We start from the raw sequence: 19,254 nt of genomic DNA on the forward strand, positions 1-19,254 counted from the left end.
AGAAAGAGTGAATAGAAGTTCCCTACCTAACTACTCTATACCATTCATTTGTATCATATCCCTTCTTATCTACTTCCTCCATAGAGTTAACAGTCCATCTTTTCATTCTCTTCTCATGTACAAGTTTTTCCATACCACTAAATCATTCTTGTCCCTCATCTTTGAATTGCTTCCATTTTTTGGGGTATCATACACATGCATAAGAGGTAAGTATGATAGGTACATCATATATAAGAGCTAGGTATTATTGTAATTAATATTAATAATAATTCTGTTTATTGATTTCATTAATTTTATATAATACATTCAAATGTTATGCTAAGGAGAACGTATGACCTGGTTTTCTGAATTAGTCTGTGTACTTAAAGGTTGGAGGTAACAATAAAGAAGAAAGCTTTTAACTTAACAATGAATATGCAGTGCTGAACAGACTTAGAGATGTACTGCTGATAATGTATTTGTTACCATACATTTGAACCCAATTGTCAAACTTGCTCTGATGGCTTAAAAAACAACCTTGTGTATTCACTTTCCAAAAGAATTCACACATGCAAAGTTTTGTGCATAAAAAAAATGTAGCTAGAGAGTTTTGTGACTATTCCTTCAAATATGTATTCACATAACTTTTTGTCTTGGAGGCTTTTGCACTACCATTTAGAAAACTAGGAGTCATTTAAGTTAGGAGGTAGAGATAATAGTATGTGACTAAAGTGACCAATCACACAGCACAAATAGTGAATATGCAAACTAAAAGTCAGGGAAAGAAGCTTTTAAGCAATCTATAGGCTGTCAGAGGAGTAAATTAGTGGCTGCAGTAAGGTACTTTCCCTCTTGAGTAAAGGGGAACAAGAGAAAGAACTATAACTCACTGAGTCACAATTTCTTCTCAGGGCTGCTCCTGCCCCTTTATAAGGCTAGAAATTAGGTCTCAAACTAGCCATAAATCTGTTAATCTGTTTTCAAGAAAGAGCACTCCTGTTGCTTGGGGTCTCTGGATCCTGAAGCTCACTTTGAGGAATAATTATTAAACTAGTCATTGAATAATTCAGAGTAACGAAGAAATTCATAAAAATCCAAGTCTATTTGCAGATAATTTACAAACAGAAAAAGGTCTAAATAAGTTAAATAAATTATTTACTACAAATAATTCACCCAACTCCAGCCCTAAAGAGCAGTGAGCTGGGGAGAGACCTGATCTTTGTTCCACAAGGTACTATACAGGCTGGCAACCCAAAGGCATCTTTCATTTTATATAAACAAAGCTGTAATCTAATATCCAAGGAAGGTCACCAGTCTGCTGCCAGAGCCTACTTGTGCCTTGGCATCAGTAACAAAGCACATCCAAACAAATGGAACATCATCAGGATATCATGTTGCTATAATAGCGTCCTACACTCACTGGCCCCAATTCTGAAGCCTGGCGAGTTGAATGTGATTCAGAATTGTAAGGAGATGGCAACTAAAGAGTTTTATACTATATCTGTAGTTCCCTGATCTTGGGGGACAATTTGGTCCCCTGCATACCTTGAGCAGTCTTGAACTGGCTCAAAATTACACTGGTTAACAATGGATCCCAAGGAGCAGCACTCTGGCCTGAACTGTCAATAAGGTAGGGGTCTAAGGGAACAAGCTACACCACTCGTAGTTTTCCTCATGCCAGGAGACTCCACAATTAGCCTTTTAGGCCAATGTTATGGTCCATTATCCTGTTGGAATGACACAGAAAACCTGGAGTGAGGTCCAGGGCCTGGCTCATTCAGCATAGGTATAAATGACTCTATAGGGTACAAGGCAGAGAAGAATCAGTTCCCAGGTGGGGTTTATTTTCCTACACTCTGCACTTTGTATGATGTATTTGTTAATTTTTCTAAATGTAACCAGACATCTCATTAATACCATTAATGAGAAGCTATTGACCAGCACTTTTTGTCAAGATTCTTGCTGTGAGAATAGATGATGGGTAAATAATAGGCCATATAAAGCTTGAGAAGCCAAAGATCCTGTAGGAGCTATGTGCCTGTTTAGGATTAACCTACATCATTCAGTTTGTTGAAATCCCAATTCCCCTAATGAAGGAATCTGTATGGATGCAAAGAAATACCTGAATTTCTTCCTCAGAGCTATTTTCACTGTTGTGCTGAGCCAACATTAATTTCATTTCTTCAGGTTTTTGGGAAACAATCATCTCTATGGATTTCATACCCTAAAATCATGAAAAAGGGGAAAAAAATCAGCAACATTGCTCACAACTATGGAAGTCTCCTGATGTAATTTCCATCATCAGTTCACTACAGTCAACAAACACCGACTGTGAGACTATCATTCACTCTTAGGTAGCTATGCTGGGATATAAAGACATATACCCCAGACTCTGCCCTAGTGAACAATCTGCCTGGATCAGTACTGTGGAAACAGAGGAGAGAGAAAGCTCCATAAGGTTTGTGATCTCCCCATGCCCTTGGATCTATTCTCCTCCCCTAAAATACTGGTCAGAAAAGCAGGAAATGAATGGCTGCAGGATGGAACTTTCTCTCTGCAGGAAGGGGGAACAAGAAAAAGAACTGTAACTCCCTGATTTACAATTCCTCCCCAGGGCTGTTCCTGCTCCTTCTATAAAGCTAGAAATAAGGTCTCAAACTAGCCCTTAATTTTTAAATCTCTTTTCAAGAAAGAGCGCTCCTGTTGCTTGGTGCCTCTGTATCCTGAAGCCTACTTTGAGGAATAATTCAATGAAGACTAGATTTCCTGGGGATCAAAATTGCAGTCCCTTGAGAGGACTGTAACCTCTGGAGCTAACCTCTGGAGCCAGCTAACCTCTGGAGCCACTTACCATTTCTAACACATCAACTCTTTGTCTCAGGGAGACAGTGTCCTCAATGGAAACATCATTTCTGGGGTCTTTGGCTTTGGGAGTGGATGGTGATGGTTTCAGTTCATCAACCTAATCGACAACAACGTTTACCAGACATTATTTCCTTGTTATCAAAGCTGGCAAACAGCTCTGATGTCCCTCTCAATGAAGCAGTTGTGCTTTTCTCAACTATAGAGATGGATTCATCAACGTAGAAGTTGTTGCACAATGCCAGCCCTAGACAGGGTCACAGATTCTGAGATTACATGGAGGCCTTCTCAGTGGAAGCAGATATTATCATGGGGATGTTTTCACAGTTTTGCAGAGCATGCAGGAGCTCCTATTCTGATGTAAAGAGAGTTCTGTGTTCAACTCTCTTTGGCAGAGGGGATGTGTATGTGCGATGGTCTGTTTTCCCATAGACTCACAGAATTTACACGGTCAAGTAGCTTCCATTAATGATTAAAAGAATTTCATGAACAATGCCCTGTGTATCAATAAGAAAAACAGAGCCCTTTTTGTTTACCCTCCCTGAAAGTAAATTTAATTCAGATGAATCCAGGGGATGCTCCTGATGCTCCTAGGAATACACAAAGCTCCAAAGATGGCAGAGAGGAGGCAGGGAAATGGATCTCCAACATCTTTGCACTGGCTTGTAGAGACAGACACCCACTCAAGGCTGCACCCTGTGAAGGGTATAGCAGGAGAGCATTGCCTCTGCATACCTATCACTCCGAATGCCCAATAGTGCTTCCCTTAGGGCTTCCTGACTCTAAGCTGCCCCAAGACTGGCCTGTGACTATAGATACAATTAAGCCCTTAATTTGCAAGCTTCTAAGAAACAATGGAAAGTAGAACCAACAGTAAGAATAAAGGAAGCCAAGTACTATATGCTATCCCTTGAAAATATCTTCAAAATATGTTTTAATCAATTACAGCAAGGCCTTATTCTCCATTCATCAGAGGCAGCTGTATTGACTTTACTCATTTGATGTACCCTGATTTATGTGAGACCCAAGATGTTTTTGAAGATTGTTTTTACCAGCATAGTGATTCAATCCCTTTACATTAATTAAGTACATTCACACTTCCCACCCATCTATTATGTCTTCTGTGCAACCAACTATTCCCCAGTAGAAATCTACTATGGAAAACCATGAATTCATCTTTACCTTCTGGCTCAAGTCTTTTTGTTTGGATTCTCCTCTGCTGTTTGTTTCCACATCCTTCTGCTCAGCTGAAATGTCATTTAGAGTGGATATTTTATTTAAGAAAGGAAAACAATATGTTTCAAATAATTTTCATAAAATTGGATGCTGCATGAGCTAGAAATGTTTTCTCAAAGCCATACAAGATGCATATAAACGTGGAATTATTTAAGGCTTTTAATGTTTATCTATAGCTAGAACAATATGAGATAAGCCAGAGAGAGCAGCTTAATATGTTCCAAGTGTTCACATCCAAAGAAGGGTGCTTTTACAATTTCATGTGCATATGTGTAACAGAGACTATATCTATTTTTCTTTCAGTCATATGGAAATTTCTCCTTGAATAAACTGAAAATCCAGCACATCAGAAACTTTTGCCAACCAAAGTATTTTAATTCCCACAATACTTTAAAATAGCCTTTGCTGCACATTCCATTGAATGATGATCATCAGTGATCCCGACCGGAAATAATTAGACACAGCAGAAGCTGAAGTCAGATAAACCGGAACTGAGGGTGTGAGAGGACCCTATAGCTTGTGGCTGATTTAAAACAAAAAAACAAAAAATCACAGGTATGCAAAAAACTGCATAGGATACAAATAACTGATCGTACTGAGGTGCATCGACAGAAACATGCAGAGAAAGTTGTGCAGGCCTTGCACAACATTATACCTAGCTCAGAACAGTGCTATTCAACCCACACTTTCATGAGCACTAACTTCACCAATGAAAAACAGCACAAATGATGTATGGGATAACTTTTCTTCCAATCAGATTTCAGCATTCCACAGTGCTAAAATAGGTCTGTGCATTCCTGTGGGCCAACAGAGATGGAGAGAGGAAAAACAAGACAAAAGGGTGGACAGACCCTAAAAGCAGCACATAACTATGAGAGAGAATATTGCATGTTCCCCTATCACATGCTTGAGGGGTCTCCATCGGTTTAGGGAATGTCTATCAGCATCTGAGTGGTCTGGCAGGAAACAACTACTATTTATCCTTCTACCTACTTATTACTAACATATCAATCACTGTAGTATTTAAGACCCTGATTCAGTGAGGTACTTAGGCATATGTCTAAAGTTAGTATATCTCTAACTTTAATTTTTTAAACCCATTGACTTTTAAATCTCATTGAAATTTAAGCACATACTTGAAGTTAAGCACATTCTTAAGTGTTTTTCTAAATTGGAGTCTAGGTGAATTTGTCCCTATATGTTAATACATGACTAATGGGGTGAACTGTAAACATGCTTATCATCTGCAATGTTTTAAATATCAGGCAGAGGCAGCAAAACATAGTTCATTTCAGTACTGGCAGAGACTTCCTCTGGAAAAAAATCTCTCTTTAAGGGGAGTACTTAGATTTAAAATTATCAGGTGTGGTAAGTATGGATCGGATCCTAAACCACTGAACACTGACAGCATGGATAAAATTTGGATCCAGATCCAAATGGTGTGTCCTGGGTCATTCTATGTATGTGTGTGGGTGTGCTATAAACCTCCCTAACATTGTCCCCATGATACCACCTACTGTGTAAATCATATGTACTGCTAAAGCTCTAACACATTCTCTTCTATTAAGAGGAAGACTGTATAGCTGTGTGTCCTTTGTTTTTAACACTTATGCATTTTAATCAGAAATTGCATAGTGTTCTGATGGCACTGAAAGGAAAGGATAGACAACACTTTCTTTAATGTGAATTTAACCTGCCAGATATTGCAATTCCATGCTGTACTGATACATGCCAGGGATGGGAGGAATATATAACAGAAAATACATATGGAGAATACAGTTCTTATTTGCAAAATAGTCTTGATATTTCATATTAGGCCCAAATTCACAAAGGAAGTTAAACCTGTGCATAATGTTAAGCACATGAGTGTTCCTATTGACATAAAGCACCCACTTGCTTTAAGTTAAGCAGGTACATAACTACTTTCCTGAAGCAGAAGCCTAGTTCGGAAAATGAAGAAAAAAATATACAAATTTGCATTTTAAAAAAAGTGACTTTGTAAAGATGACCAAACGCTGCAGTGTTTATTCTGTGGCTCTTCAAGATAAACCTCCCCTGACTTCAAGGGGAATTTTGCTTATTTAAGAAGTACGAGCAACAAGATTTGGTAAGACAAAATCACCTGGCAAAAGTATAAAGGTGAATGGGTACAATAAGATAACAAACTGGAACAAACCCAATTATCTCACAAAAGCTCATTATTCTTTTCAAATTAAAGGAAAAATTCTCCCCTTTTCAATTAAGTCATCTCATTTCAGTGAAGCTTTTCTTTTTCTTTTAAAAGAGTATTAAATACATGCTCAGCCTCTGCTAATTTGCTCACATGAAGTGCACTGAAAGATTTTTATGAAGTCTGAAAGACAAATGTATGAACTCATAACCACTGTGAGCCACAGCAGGAACAGAGGTAATGGTGGATTTTCCTTCAACCCTTTTATCCGCTCTGTAGGTGGCGGTTCCACTGATGGGAATTAATACAGAGAGTTGCAAGGGATGTGAAACTAATAATTCAGAAAGGCAAAAAAAGGAAAGAAGAAATAATAGCCCTGTCCCTTGCTCATGGCGATTTTGCAGATCGCTTCCTAAATTACATCCATTATGTGATTTACTAGGCTATCTCCTTTTATCTAGAGTCATCAGGATCAAAACAGTAATAAAGCTCTGTTGACAAGAGCCACAAAGCTGACTTTGTTCTAAGAGTCCATCTTGAATTTCTGCTTGGTCATAGTCAGGGAACAATTAACCACAATGAGACTCTCGGAAAGCAGGCTTTAGTAGAGAAGGACTGCTGGGCCTGTTCACTGTGGCTACGTCTGAAGGCTGGTACTATTTTGAGTCTTGTGATGATGCAGAAGGATTATGCAACCCCCACCACACTTCACCCCACACCAATGCATTTCCAAATGGCTAACTTCACTGGCAGACTAAAATTATGCTGTAGCTGAAGAAAGCAGAATTAATATGTTTACAGAGGGTGAACCTATAAACTACACATATTGCAGGCAAAGGGCGGGGTGGGGGAGGTGTCACACAATGTTTACAGGTTTTCTGGAAACTCATGACAACTTCACATAGATTGTTCAGAATTTTCATTTGACCAGTTTAAGCATTTAGTTGCTGCTCCCTGTGTCCTTGGCCCTGTAAGGTGATCAGATGGAGTTCAAGATGGAAAAGAGCATAGGAATTCTGTCCTCTGTTTTTCTTTTAACTAATCATTGTAGAAGAAAGATAACAGGCTTGATTATGCTCTTGCATTGGTGTAAATTAGAAGTAACTCCATTCAAGTCAATGAGCCTGATGTCAATAGCAGTTACTTGTACTTTGAGGGGGCAGAATCAGGTCCATTGGACTTACACTGCTGTCAGCATGACTAGCATTAGGGCTATCATGTTTGACAAGTCTTGACACATATGGGTACATAGAAAAAACTACATTGGGTGGAAGGTTCATCATATCTCTCTATAAGCCATTATACAATGAGACTAGTGGGCAGCCTCTAAATAGGAAAACACTCTAACTAGTAGGGCATATTAGTATATAAAAAGTGAAAGCAGGATATCTCCCTGTCAGTTGACAAGTCTTCTAGTCAATACAACCTAACTGTCTTTATGACAGCTTATAACATAAGGGAAGCTATCTATTTAAAATTTTAATTTTGAGTATTCAGAGAAAAAAGTGGTGATTGTGAACTCCAGGGTTCAGATTTTCTGTTGCTCTTCACCTCGGACAGTTATTTACATCAATGCAAAATAGGTATCAATCATTGCCACTCTGATTTAGTAGGTTTCACACACATTAGGCACATGCAGTACAAGACAATGGGAGATCTGGCTCCATTTGTATTAGTACTAGGTCATTTTTCTTGTTTTAAAGCCATTTCATAGGAATACAGAGTTCATTCTTTATTTGTTGACATGCGAATGGTTGGAATTTTACACCAAAATGATACTATGAGCCCAATTCTGATTTCACTTGTCAGTGTAAATCGAAAGTAGCTCTAAAGAAGACAATGCCATTATATCAGGGTGAGACTTGAGTAAATAAGCTTAGGGTCAGGCCCAGTGACTTTAACATATTATGATATTACCAAGTAACTTGGTATAGTCTGACATTACCAGGAATACATTGATGAGTGTTCTGTCCCTGACAGTGATCTAAGTGCAGGTAGATTTCTTAGCACAGTGACTTCCTGAAAGGCTTTTGGATAGTTCCCAAGAGAAGCCCCAGAGTGACCTTGCACAATCTGATTGTCAATTAAAATGATCTCCTGACAGTCATCGGCAATTACAGCACATTGGGTACAGGCAGGGGATCTAGGTTTATGTCTATGGAGCTTTGTTATAAGTCAGCATATTAGAACAGGTAAAGCCTAACTTTTTATCTATGCCTTAATGCTGCACCACCATTTTTTCTTTATGATCCTTTGCTCACCAAACAGCCACTCAACTCTATAGGAGCTGATGAGGGGTGGGGTGGGGAGCCATCAGCTTCTTGCTGGACTGTCATCAACAAGTATCCTGATCCTGACATTTCTCTTCACTTGGAGTCAACTGTTGGGCAGCGCATGGTGTAGTTAGCACACCACAGAGCCAGGCCTTCCATCTGGAAAACTGTATTTTTGATGATATTGTGTGCTGATAATTTAGGGAATGTGCGAGCGCAGATGTTGCAAAAACTGGAAGGAGAGAAAGATTGCTGATAAAACTCTTCATTACATCTCCCAGTCACACACTGTATCTTCATGCTACATGGTCAGTGCTCCTAGCATGCCCCATAGGCCAACATTTTCAAGCGTAGGTACCTAAAGGTAAGCACTTAAATAAAAATGTCCCATTTTCAAGTGTGTGGAGACTTTAAAATTCTCATTGACTTCATTGGAAGCTGTGAGTGCTCAGTATCTTGGAAAACCAAGTCACTTTGATTTAGGTGCTTAAATATGAAGTTACGTGCATGACTTTAGGCACCCACATTTAAAAATATTGGTCTTAATGATCACCGCACTTATTCTGAAACACAAGATAAATTTATTCAGCCACAAGATGGCACTGTACAGAATGAAAAATAACAACTAAACTTGCAGCACTCAAACAGCAAAGGTATTAAAATTCTTACATCCTTAATGACTGTAATGGGCCAAGATATGACACATCAGACAGAATCCCAGATAATATGTTTTTTCAGAATCTATTATTGAGGGTGTTTTTATATTAATCAGCCACATATAAACCATGGCTGTTTACATAAGAATCTCCCTTTTTTTTTTTTGTCTGTAGTACTCCTTTTGAGACAGAGCTATTGTATTTCTCACCTCCCCACATAAAATATGCCACTTGGTCAGACTTCGAGAAAAGATTAATGTCCAAGAAGAGTGGATGTTTTCCTCTTCAGATCCCTTGGATGTATTACTGTGTGTATATATGGCACTTCCACATCAGTTGTTTATAAATAATAAAATTATAAAGTTTCTATGCATAATTACCTCTTATGCAAATCTTTTCACCTGAAGATCTCAAAGCACTTTACAAAGGAGGGAATTAATTTTACAGATAGGAAAACTGAGGTACAGAGAGATACACAAGGTCACACAATGAGTCAGTGGCAGAGATAAGAATTAGACCCCAGGTCTCTTGATTGCCAGTCTCATGTCGTTATACACTGGACTCTATGTGCCTGTTTAAGTGGCAGAGACTACAGAATTATAGGGGTCTTATAAGATTATGATTATATAAATGAATTATAGCCCTTTTTATTATGGTTTGCCATCCCCATTACTCTAGTAAACTCTAGAAATATTTTTTTCCACATGCACAATCTTGTAGAAATCCAGTGTTAAACTCAAGGATCACTTTTGAATTGAACTACCTAAGAACATTAGGAATTTTCAAGTGTAATATCACTATAAAAATAATCAACATTTCATTTTTAACACAGTAATGTGGAACTCCCCATGCAAATAAATCCAGAAGAAAATATTCCCATAAACTCTCAAGAGTTATGTTTCTTTTTCAAAAGAGTGGTTCCACAGTAATAACTCAAAATGCCATTGCAACAATTACACAGCAAGATTTTCTTGTTTTATTTGTTAATAATGAGCACTTAGATACATTTGTGGTCCACAGGATGTGTGTTAGGATTCATCAACAATCTTGTAATTCACCAATTTAGTATCTTATCAACCAGACCTGCTACATCATTAAATAGGTTCCAGATTTTATGGCTTTCAAAGTTGGGGAGAATTTTAAAGGGCATAAAAATTTAAAGGACAGGAGAGTTTTATCCCTGCTTAAAGTTAGCTGTTGCATTTCCCCCAGATAATTGACCTTAATTCTAAGGTCTCAGTCCTTTAATGAGAATGGCTCAGTCCCCCAGCCATTCTACCCTTAGCGCCCTTACAGAGCCTCAAGCTTAGGGAGTCAGGTGGGTTTGAGAGCCTGAGCTGCAGTCCCAGCCACAATGTCCACACTGCTATTTTTAGCATGCTAGCTCTGGCCCTGTTCGCACCAGTCTGTCTACTCAAGGCGGGAGGCTTGCACTTAGCTGGAGTATAGACATACCTACTGACTTCAAGGGGTGTGTTCAGTGCAAGCACAGGGCTATAGCATAGCTCTTAGCCTTTTGGTGACACTTTCTATTAAGGGTATTATAGATGGAACAAGGCAGAAGCTCCAGCAGGCAGGAATAGCTGCAGAAGCAGCCAAAGCAGGGACTGCTGCACTGTAGGAGGGGGGATATTTAGCCTGAAAACTCTTCAGGACAGGAACCGTCTCTTACTTTGGGTATGTCTGCCCTATAGAGCTTTTGCCTGTGTGTTAGCCTAAACTCACCTATCATCCGCACACAGCCCCCGTAAATCTGGGTTTACATGTGCTTTGCACCTAAGCTTGCTTGCCAGGCTGAGGGTATAGGTTAGAGCCCAGGTTTTTCTGTTAGAAGGATGCAGCTAAAACCCAGGATATGGAGCTCAGATTTTGATAGTCCTCCAAAGCCATCATATAATTTCTGAGGCTGTATTTCCCAGCCATTCTACCTACACACTTCCCATTCTTCTCCTTTGTGCCAGAAGCCATCTGCTGGTTATATACAGTGGGTCGGCATTTTAAACCCCTCATTTTTGTGCAGCCTGCTCCATTTTTGCTCAGCTTAGTTCATCTGAACAACATGAGAAGTTGCTGTCCAGGAGATCCTGCAAGTAGTGTATTCTAGCTGGCCAGAGGATTTCACTAGGGTACTGGTTGCTGTCTGCTGTGAGTACAGCAAAGAGCATGATTTTAGGAGATGTACCTGAAACCAGCATTTGTACAAGAGCATTTCCAAGAGGCTGGTGATTGTGCAAATGGCTATCTAGTGTCAGGGGAGAATTAAAACCCTCAAGGGCACCCACCAAAAGGCAAAGAATGCTAACAGCAAACCTCACAATTCCCCATCTACCTGTCCCTACTATGAGGAGTTTGACCAGGTGCTCAGAATTCCCCCGAAAACAGAATCCACCATTGTGCTTGTTTGGCTTTTGAGGTGGAATGATCTTAGTTTAAGACCAAGGAAAGAGAAGACAAGGCTGCAATCGGAGGAGATCCTCATAGCAGAGGGAGCGGAAACAGATTACTGAGCTGGAATAGACCCCAGAACAGACCATGTGGCCACCTGACCTGGCAGATATATATGCTATGGAGGCTTCAAACTTGATTGGGGCATTTAGGGAGTGCTATAATAATATTAATGAGGTGCTTTGTGGCTTAGGAGACAGACACCACAGGTGTTTTGCTGATGCTCATGGTGTTGGAACATTAAGTTGCTACTCCAAATATTCACAAGAACCCTTGGCTTTGTCATTGGCACTGACACCAAAACAGTTTTCATCATCTGAGGTTTTTTTGGTGGTTCTTATTATTCAGCATACATTGCCTTAAGTGTTACTGGCCTAGAGGAACTTGATTTATTAAGGCCTTTGGTTCTTCATCCAGTAGGTGCTAGTTTATTATTTTGCATTTGCTTACAAATTATCAGTCTCTTCTAAATGAATTTGAAGGTGCCAAAGAATCAGTGACTATTTAGCACCTTCTGGTGTAATTGGAAATGTGTCAGACACCTAATAATAATATACACTTCACATTTATCAGCATTATTTACAAGGGCAAACTGAAAGTCTGGGGCTGTTTGTTATTATTTTAAATCTGTGGATTCATTTAGCATGGTGTAAGTGAGGGAACAGAGTCAGTGCTGGAGATAAGCAAAGTGGGGGATCTGAAGTTTCCCAGCACAGCTCTGATAATTCACCTTAATCCTGGCTTGCATTGCCTATTCTGTCTATTCCTGGACTTTCCTCGACAGAGAATCCTGCTAATTATGCAGAATTATGCCAACCTGTGTAGTGGTTTGGAAATGTGGATTAAGGGCTAGGATGAGGCCACAAAATTATAGGCCACTTATAACAAGAGAAGGTGCTGAAAATACAGCTGCACTTGAATCTTGGAAAAACAAAGGTCTTTCTGTAAAGCATGAAGCATACTTTTGGAGCTAAGTACATGCTGATAATTAATGTCCAAGGGACTGAATGTAGTGGTATCAGTGCCAGGTTTACAATGGCTCCAGTGGCTCCATGGAGCTGGGCCCATGCTCAGAAGGGGCCTTGGCCTGCTCCGCTTGCACTGCGCCTCGAGAACCCACCAGCCCAGAGGCTCTCCCCACTCTCCACTTGCTCCTCTTGGCCTGTCCGCCGGCTGGCTGAGGGCTCCTTTCCCCTGGTCCCACCCCAGGCTCCTCTCAGCCTCCTGGCTGGACCCCAGTGCACCTCTGGCTCTGGGCAGTCTCTGCTTCCCACCACCTGTGGGGCATGACCTGTCTCCCCAGAGCTGAGCCACCTGGGACTGATGCAGAAGCCAGGTGTGTGTGTGGGGGGGAACAGTGTGGAGGGCTTGGTTGGACCCCTCCAGGCAAGTGAGTCTTGAGGGACCCTGGCCGGGGCAGGTCCTGGCCTGGCTGATCGTGCCACTCCCGAGGGGCTGGAGCGATTCCCGGCCCCAGGACCAGGCCTGGCTATGCTGCTGGCTCAGCCTGGCAGACATAGTTACCTCCCAGCAGGGCCGGTGACTGTGGCTGGGAGGCAGGGTGCGGGGGAGTGGGTCTGTGGGGAGAATGTGGGGGTTCTGAGCTGTGAGGGGGGGAGGATCTGTGTGTGTTGGGGTACTACAGAGTGGGGGATTTGTAGGGGATGCTGGACAGTTGTGGTGGGGTGGTGGGCAGGGCACTGTGCATTTGTGGGTGGGTCTGGGTGGGTGCTGGGCATAGTGAGTCCGGGTGGGCTCTGGTCATAGGGAGTCGGGGGGTGTTGGGTGGTGGGGGGCTCTGTAGTGTGGCATAGGCCCACCCCGAGGGGAAGAGGCCACTGTGCATCTGGCAACTGCCAGTTTGTAAATAGTGCCCTCACATTGAGTGGAGCAAGGCCGCCCCTGCAATGCCATGCCCCTGGCTGGCCCCTCGCTCCGGGGACTGACTTTCCGTGCCATGCTCCATTGCCCACACAGGGGCCCATAAATATGTTTGGCGCCGGCCCACAGAAGGTTAATCCGGCCCTGAGTGGTATATAAATTATACATAAACATCTACGCTAAAAGAATGTCCAGGTTGCAATTAATGTTTGTGAAGTTAAGAAATGCCAGATTTAAGCTTGCCTGTGCAATGTTAGTTCAGATAAGCAGCATGTGTGCATTCTAGTCCAGTCTTTAATTACATGATCACATACTATTTTTTCCACAGGACCCCTGCCTCAGTCTATGCCCAGGATGGACAGTGCTTATTGAAAGAGAAGCTACTCAATATTTTGTTTTTTCCTCATTGTTCCATGTGTGATCCCAGTTCACCATCCAACCATCCTCTGAAGACACATTTATTTATTTCCTCATAGGCTTTCTATGGTACTCATCGCTATAGTGTCTGAGTACTTCACAAACATTAATTGTTTTGTTTTCATGACACAGTTTTGAGATGAGGTGGTGGTATTGTTACAGATGGGGAACTGAGGCACAGAGACATGAAGGTAAAAAGTGTTGACCCATTTGAGGGGCCTGATCTGAGATGAGTTGGGTCTGACTTTACAGTTCCCAATGGCTTCAGTTGCAGCTGTGAGTGCTCAGCTCTTCTTCAAATTGGAGCCCAGGATCTCAGGTAGGGTACCCAGAAAATGAGGAGCACACAGTTAGTGGCCACCTGTGAGAAGTTTGATTTAGGTGACTTGCCCAGCATCACACAGTAATTCTGAACAGAGACAGAATCCAACTCTCCAGGACAGCATTCAACTGCCTTACTCATGAGGACCATCCTTTCAGTTTTAAGATTTTTTTTACGGTAGGCAAAACTCATATTTCTCTAATTTCATTCTTGGCTGATCCATTTTTGCTCAAACTCCCCAAAAATTCAGTCTGTGACAAACACCCAGTATGGAGAATTTCAGTCTGAATGATTACGGTTTGGCAAAATTATCAGCAACTGCAAACAGGGTTTTGGAATGGGAAGTGCTGTGCTGGGAAGCCTTACGTGCAGGAAGCTCTACCAGCTCTGCCTATAATAAATACTGGAAACATCTAATTAATGCTCTCAGCCAGCATGGCTGGATGTACTGCATAGATTGCATCTTGATTGGAAAGAATATTTCGATTATGCAGTTAAATCAGCTGTTTGTTTCTATCCTTGCAGTAAAAGTAGTGTTCACATTCTCATCAGCTACAAGAGTTGAACTTCCAAGGAGCAATTTATCACATTTGGTAGATTTCCTATAAAACTTAGTCCAATAGCAACAACATAGGTTGAGTTTAATAACGTCATTAAAAATTGTGTTTACTTCATACCAGCAACTAAAATAATAAATGTATAAGAGAGGGGTCAAATGAAATAGAAAATAAAAATAGCTCCCAACTCCCAGAGAAACTGATAAAATAGGGGGGTGAAGTGCCTAATCCCACTAATTTTCAGTACCTAATAACAAGCTTGTGTCTCAGATGCTAAGCACATTACATTGTACTGCTCTGAGAGGTATTCTGTTAATTCATCAGAAAATTATAGCTACAAATTCTATGAAATGTATTTTTGCTTAGCTCAGAGTGTACAAAGCAATAAGGTATTTCTCAACTATATGACCTTTATAGTAAAAAGATGCATTATTTCTAGTATGTATCCCTGAGAAGCAAAGTGATCCCATGACAAAATATTGTATGGCCAGGAGCTCCCAGCTTCACCACTGACACATTGTTTGGCTTTGGGCAAGATATTTAATTTCTCTCTTCCAACTTTTAAAAATGCAGTGGCCCAAATTATGCATGCAGAAATGCACTTACTGCAATTAGCCATATAAATGTTTAGTTAGATGCTTAAATTATTGTTTGTGTGTGCATTTTTTTGATTTCTAAGTGTGATAAATGCTCTCACAGATACTGTAGCTTTCTCACATATTTTCTTTGCATATGGGCCTCCTATCTCTAGTTTCAAAAATATGTCACTGGATATTTCAGCTTTCCTATCTGAAAAATGTGGATAACATGATTCTTACTTATGACACAAGGGTGCTGTGAGGCTTTATAGTTGAAGTTTGTACTGTGCTTTGATTACGGCAGGTGTGTACAAGCAATAAAATTTATCAAAAATACCCCGTGGGTTTAATTTATTTCCTTAAGAATTGCTAAATATTTTATAAAGGAGTGTTGTTTTTTCTCCAGTGCAAAGCAAGATTTACTCAAATAGGGGGAAATAAGCTCACTGATAAAAATGTAAGGGAGCAATATAACACCTCTTGTCTTGAAGACAAAATTCTTGGATAAATATCACATTGACAAGAGGTGCTAAACTGTTGTAGAATAGCGTTAGCATCCCAGAATTTGATGGTAATAAGTTGAGCTCTTTTGTATTAAGAACTGAATACCTGATTTACCATGCAAGCTTCTCTCTCAGCATTTGGCTTCTTCAAATGTTATAAACAAGCAGGGGCGGCTCTAGCTTTTTTGCTGCCCCAAGCACGGCAGGCAGGTTGCCTTCAGTGGCTTGCCTGTGGGAGGTCCCCGGTCCCACGGATTCGGCAGCTTGCCTGCGGGAGGTCTGCCGGTCCCGCGGCTTCGGTGTACCCGCCACCGAATTGCGGCCGAATCTGCAGGACCAGCGGACCTCCCGCAGGCAAGCCGTCGAAGCCTGCCTCACTGCTGCCCTCTCTGGGACCGGCAGGGTGCCCCCCATGGCTTGCCGCCCCAGACATACGTTTGGAGTGCTGGTGCCTTGAGCCGCCACTGTAAACAAGACTGTGTGATACTCTTGTACTTGTCTGCGCTAGCTGTACAGAGCCACGTGTGTGTAATGTGAACTGGCTATGGACTTGAAATACCAAACAAAAGATATACAAACATGCACAGATAAACACTTACTACCTTCTATCCTGTGTCTAATAATCAGAATGATAAATGCTGCAGAATGCTACTTTCTATTTCTTACCATGTCATTTCTGTGCTCTCAATTCGCCTGTTAAAAGTTTAACCACAGGCCAGGTTTGTTTCTAACACCTAGTGACCAGAAACTACAGAGGACTTTACCAATTAAGTCAGCAGAATCCCCTATAGAAAGGGCTTCTTCCTGGATACACTAAAGGTATGTCCCACATATTAGCTGTGTCTTATAGTAGAATGCTTGTGGCAGAAGCTGGGAGAGAAGTACTAGGTCCACAGCAGTGGAAGCTGTGCTAAACTTGTCATCTGGAAGCTGTTCATTGAATCTCTTACAGTTTAGCTGGCAGTACATGGCTGTGCCTGGTAGGAATTAGGTTGTAAATCCAGAGTCAGGTTGTGGCACCCTTAGGGGATGATATTATGCAGAGATGTCTTATCCTATTGGGTGGTTTATACATACTGCATTGCTCTGTGGCACAGCTTCTATGGGACTGGCACAGAGCCACCCTGCAACCTTGGAGAAGGTTCTCTGCTCTTGAGCACACAGGCCTTGGCTATAGATCACCCATGGGGAGAGGAGAGTAGTGCATGTTTTAAAGGGGAGAAAGAACAGCCCAGATTAAAGGATGAATGAAAATTGGATCAGACTGGCCCAGAATGTAAAAGTAAAAGAGCCTCCTGCCTCATAACACAGCAGTAGGGTTTGAAGTTCACACAGGGCTTGATATGGTGCCCACTGAAATCAATGGGGGCCTGCTTTGAAGCCCCCTTCAAACTCTGAGTAGAAAATGATACAACATTCATTTGAAGTGAATCCAAAATATAGCATGATTTTCCTTTCTTACCATCCTTCTGTGTTGTAACTTGCTTCTGCTTTACTGTCTCCAACTCCTGATGCAATTTCAGAACAAAGAGACTCAGAAATACCTGGGAAGTTAGCAGCAGCGCGATAAAGAAAACATGACAGAGTCTCTGTGGGTGAAAACGGGCTGGAAACTCCTTACTGCTTTTCAAGCATGTTTTCCTACAAAAACATACATTGATGTGTTATTTATAAAACTGGCTGAAACATCTGCACTTACAGCTAGACAGCAGGCAACAGTGGTACTTTCTTCCTGTAGGTTCTCAGCAGCTTCTGAATAAATTATACAAGGCAGCAAAGTAATAAAACCAAAGAAATTGAGCTAAATATTCATGTCATGAATATGTGTGCTTACTTGTTTACACCTTGCAAGGTGGAACCATTAGCCCAACTCCTGCTCATCATTCTTAAGTAAAATTCTGGTGGCTCCAACGTGGATTACCAGAGTGCTGTGTAAAATATTGTAATGATCAGTGCAGACAGTGTCTCCACCAATAGATGTTCCTGTATCTTTATCGTAGTGTTAAGTTATTGTCTTGTTTTGAAATGATGTTGTTGTGTTAGTTAGAGAGGGTGTTAGGAAGAAGTTAAGTATTGCTTGTGTAAGCATGAGTTGGTACTCGCTGCAGTGTCTCAATAATTCCCCATGATTTCTAAAAGCAACGATTACAACTGGTGGCTATGGATCCAAGATAGCAAAAGCACTTTTGCCTGAGTTTATGCAGATGAGACTGGAGTCTGAGTATTTGACAGACTTTGAGCTGTTGCTCTCTGTAAATAAGTGGTCTGATGAGAAAGCAGCATGATGTTTGATGGTGTAAGTAAAGAAGAACCTGCTGCACCAAATCTGGAATTGGCAATGTAGAGTGGGCCCTATACCCAGGGGCAAACTATGACCAAATTCAATGTGAAAAGTCAGTTTATAAATGGTTTAACAGGAAAACTTCAGAAACTGCTGGTGAAGCATGATAACACACTAGAAAAACCTATAAACCAGTTTACATGCAGTATTACAAATGTGGAAGCAGAAATTGGGGTTTCCTTAAAGGCATCATTTGTTAATTCCCAGCCCCAGGTGACTCATTTATACCAGATGCAGCAATTAAAAAAATGATTGCTAGGGAAGTGGCTGAAAAATTGGAGGAGGCCCAGGTGCAAGCTATTCACAGATGTCCCATGTCAAGACTGTTTCTTGAGTGAGTTCCAGACCAGATGATATTTGCAGGCAGTGTAGAATTGCAGAAGAAGAGGGAAGCCTCATCAGAGAAACTAGAAATTGCTGATACTGTAGGGCCACCATCAGCAATTTATACAATAGCTCATGTGAAGAGCTGCCCAGATACCCGTTACTATGTGACAGGAGACATTGATGGCTGGAAAACCACAAAGCTGTTGGACTCCAGGATAAAAAATAAATCTGATCCCTGGAGAACATCCAGTGCTGAAGTGGAAGAACATTAATAATTACTAATTCACCTCCTGAAGTATAAATCGCCAGCCACTGCAGATGACAGGAGAAATTTAGCTCCTAGTGAACTTGGAGGCTCTGCTTATTAAATGGACTTTTGTTGTGGTGACCAGTATTTGTAGTGCTGTTGTATTAGGAGTGGATTTCATCCGAAGGCAGCAAAAGAACTCCTGGAAAGTTAATAGAACAAACTTTTCCTGAATAATATACAGATATCCCGACTGGATGTGGTAAGTATGGACTGTAGGGAGCAACTCTTGGGGCCTGGGAGGTCTACAGCATGACAGAGATGAATTGCTCCTGTGGTGTCTTCAAATAAAATTGTGGTGAAACCAGGTCAATGTGCAATAATACCCCCAGGATAGAAGACTTCTGCATTGAACCTGTAGGAGTGTTTGATGCTATGAGTATCCAGTCTAGATTGCTTT

The 19,254-nt window shown here is 41.1% G+C and overlaps 1 protein-coding gene and 1 long non-coding RNA gene across 8 annotated transcripts in view; one reads left to right on the forward strand and one right to left on the reverse strand.

Moving 5' to 3' along the window:
* The window catches only part of LOC120406331, a 76,208-nt gene that overhangs the window by 39,743 nt on the left and 17,211 nt on the right, over nt 1–19,254 (reverse strand). For 6 of the 7 annotated variants that reach the window (XM_039541003.1, XM_039541001.1, XM_039541005.1 and 3 more), the window contains exons 3-6: nt 17,342–17,520; nt 4,024–4,088; nt 2,831–2,941; nt 2,102–2,203 (exon numbers count right to left, since the gene is read on the reverse strand). In XM_039541003.1, coding sequence (XP_039396937.1) covers nt 2,102–2,203; nt 2,831–2,941; nt 4,024–4,088; nt 17,342–17,520 — 457 coding nt within the window. The remainder of the gene's footprint in view (nt 1–2,101; nt 2,204–2,830; nt 2,942–4,023; nt 4,089–17,341; nt 17,521–19,254) is intronic. The other variant, XM_039541006.1, reaches the window with a different exon arrangement.
* LOC120406332 lies at nt 14,096–17,807 on the forward strand. The gene is made up of 3 exons (XR_005599225.1): nt 14,096–14,418; nt 16,618–16,698; nt 17,403–17,807. It is a non-coding gene; the product is annotated as an uncharacterized LOC120406332 (long non-coding RNA).

This window comes from Mauremys reevesii, linkage group 5, assembly GCF_016161935.1.
Source record: "Mauremys reevesii isolate NIE-2019 linkage group 5, ASM1616193v1, whole genome shotgun sequence".
Taxonomy (NCBI): Eukaryota; Metazoa; Chordata; order Testudines; family Geoemydidae; genus Mauremys; species Mauremys reevesii.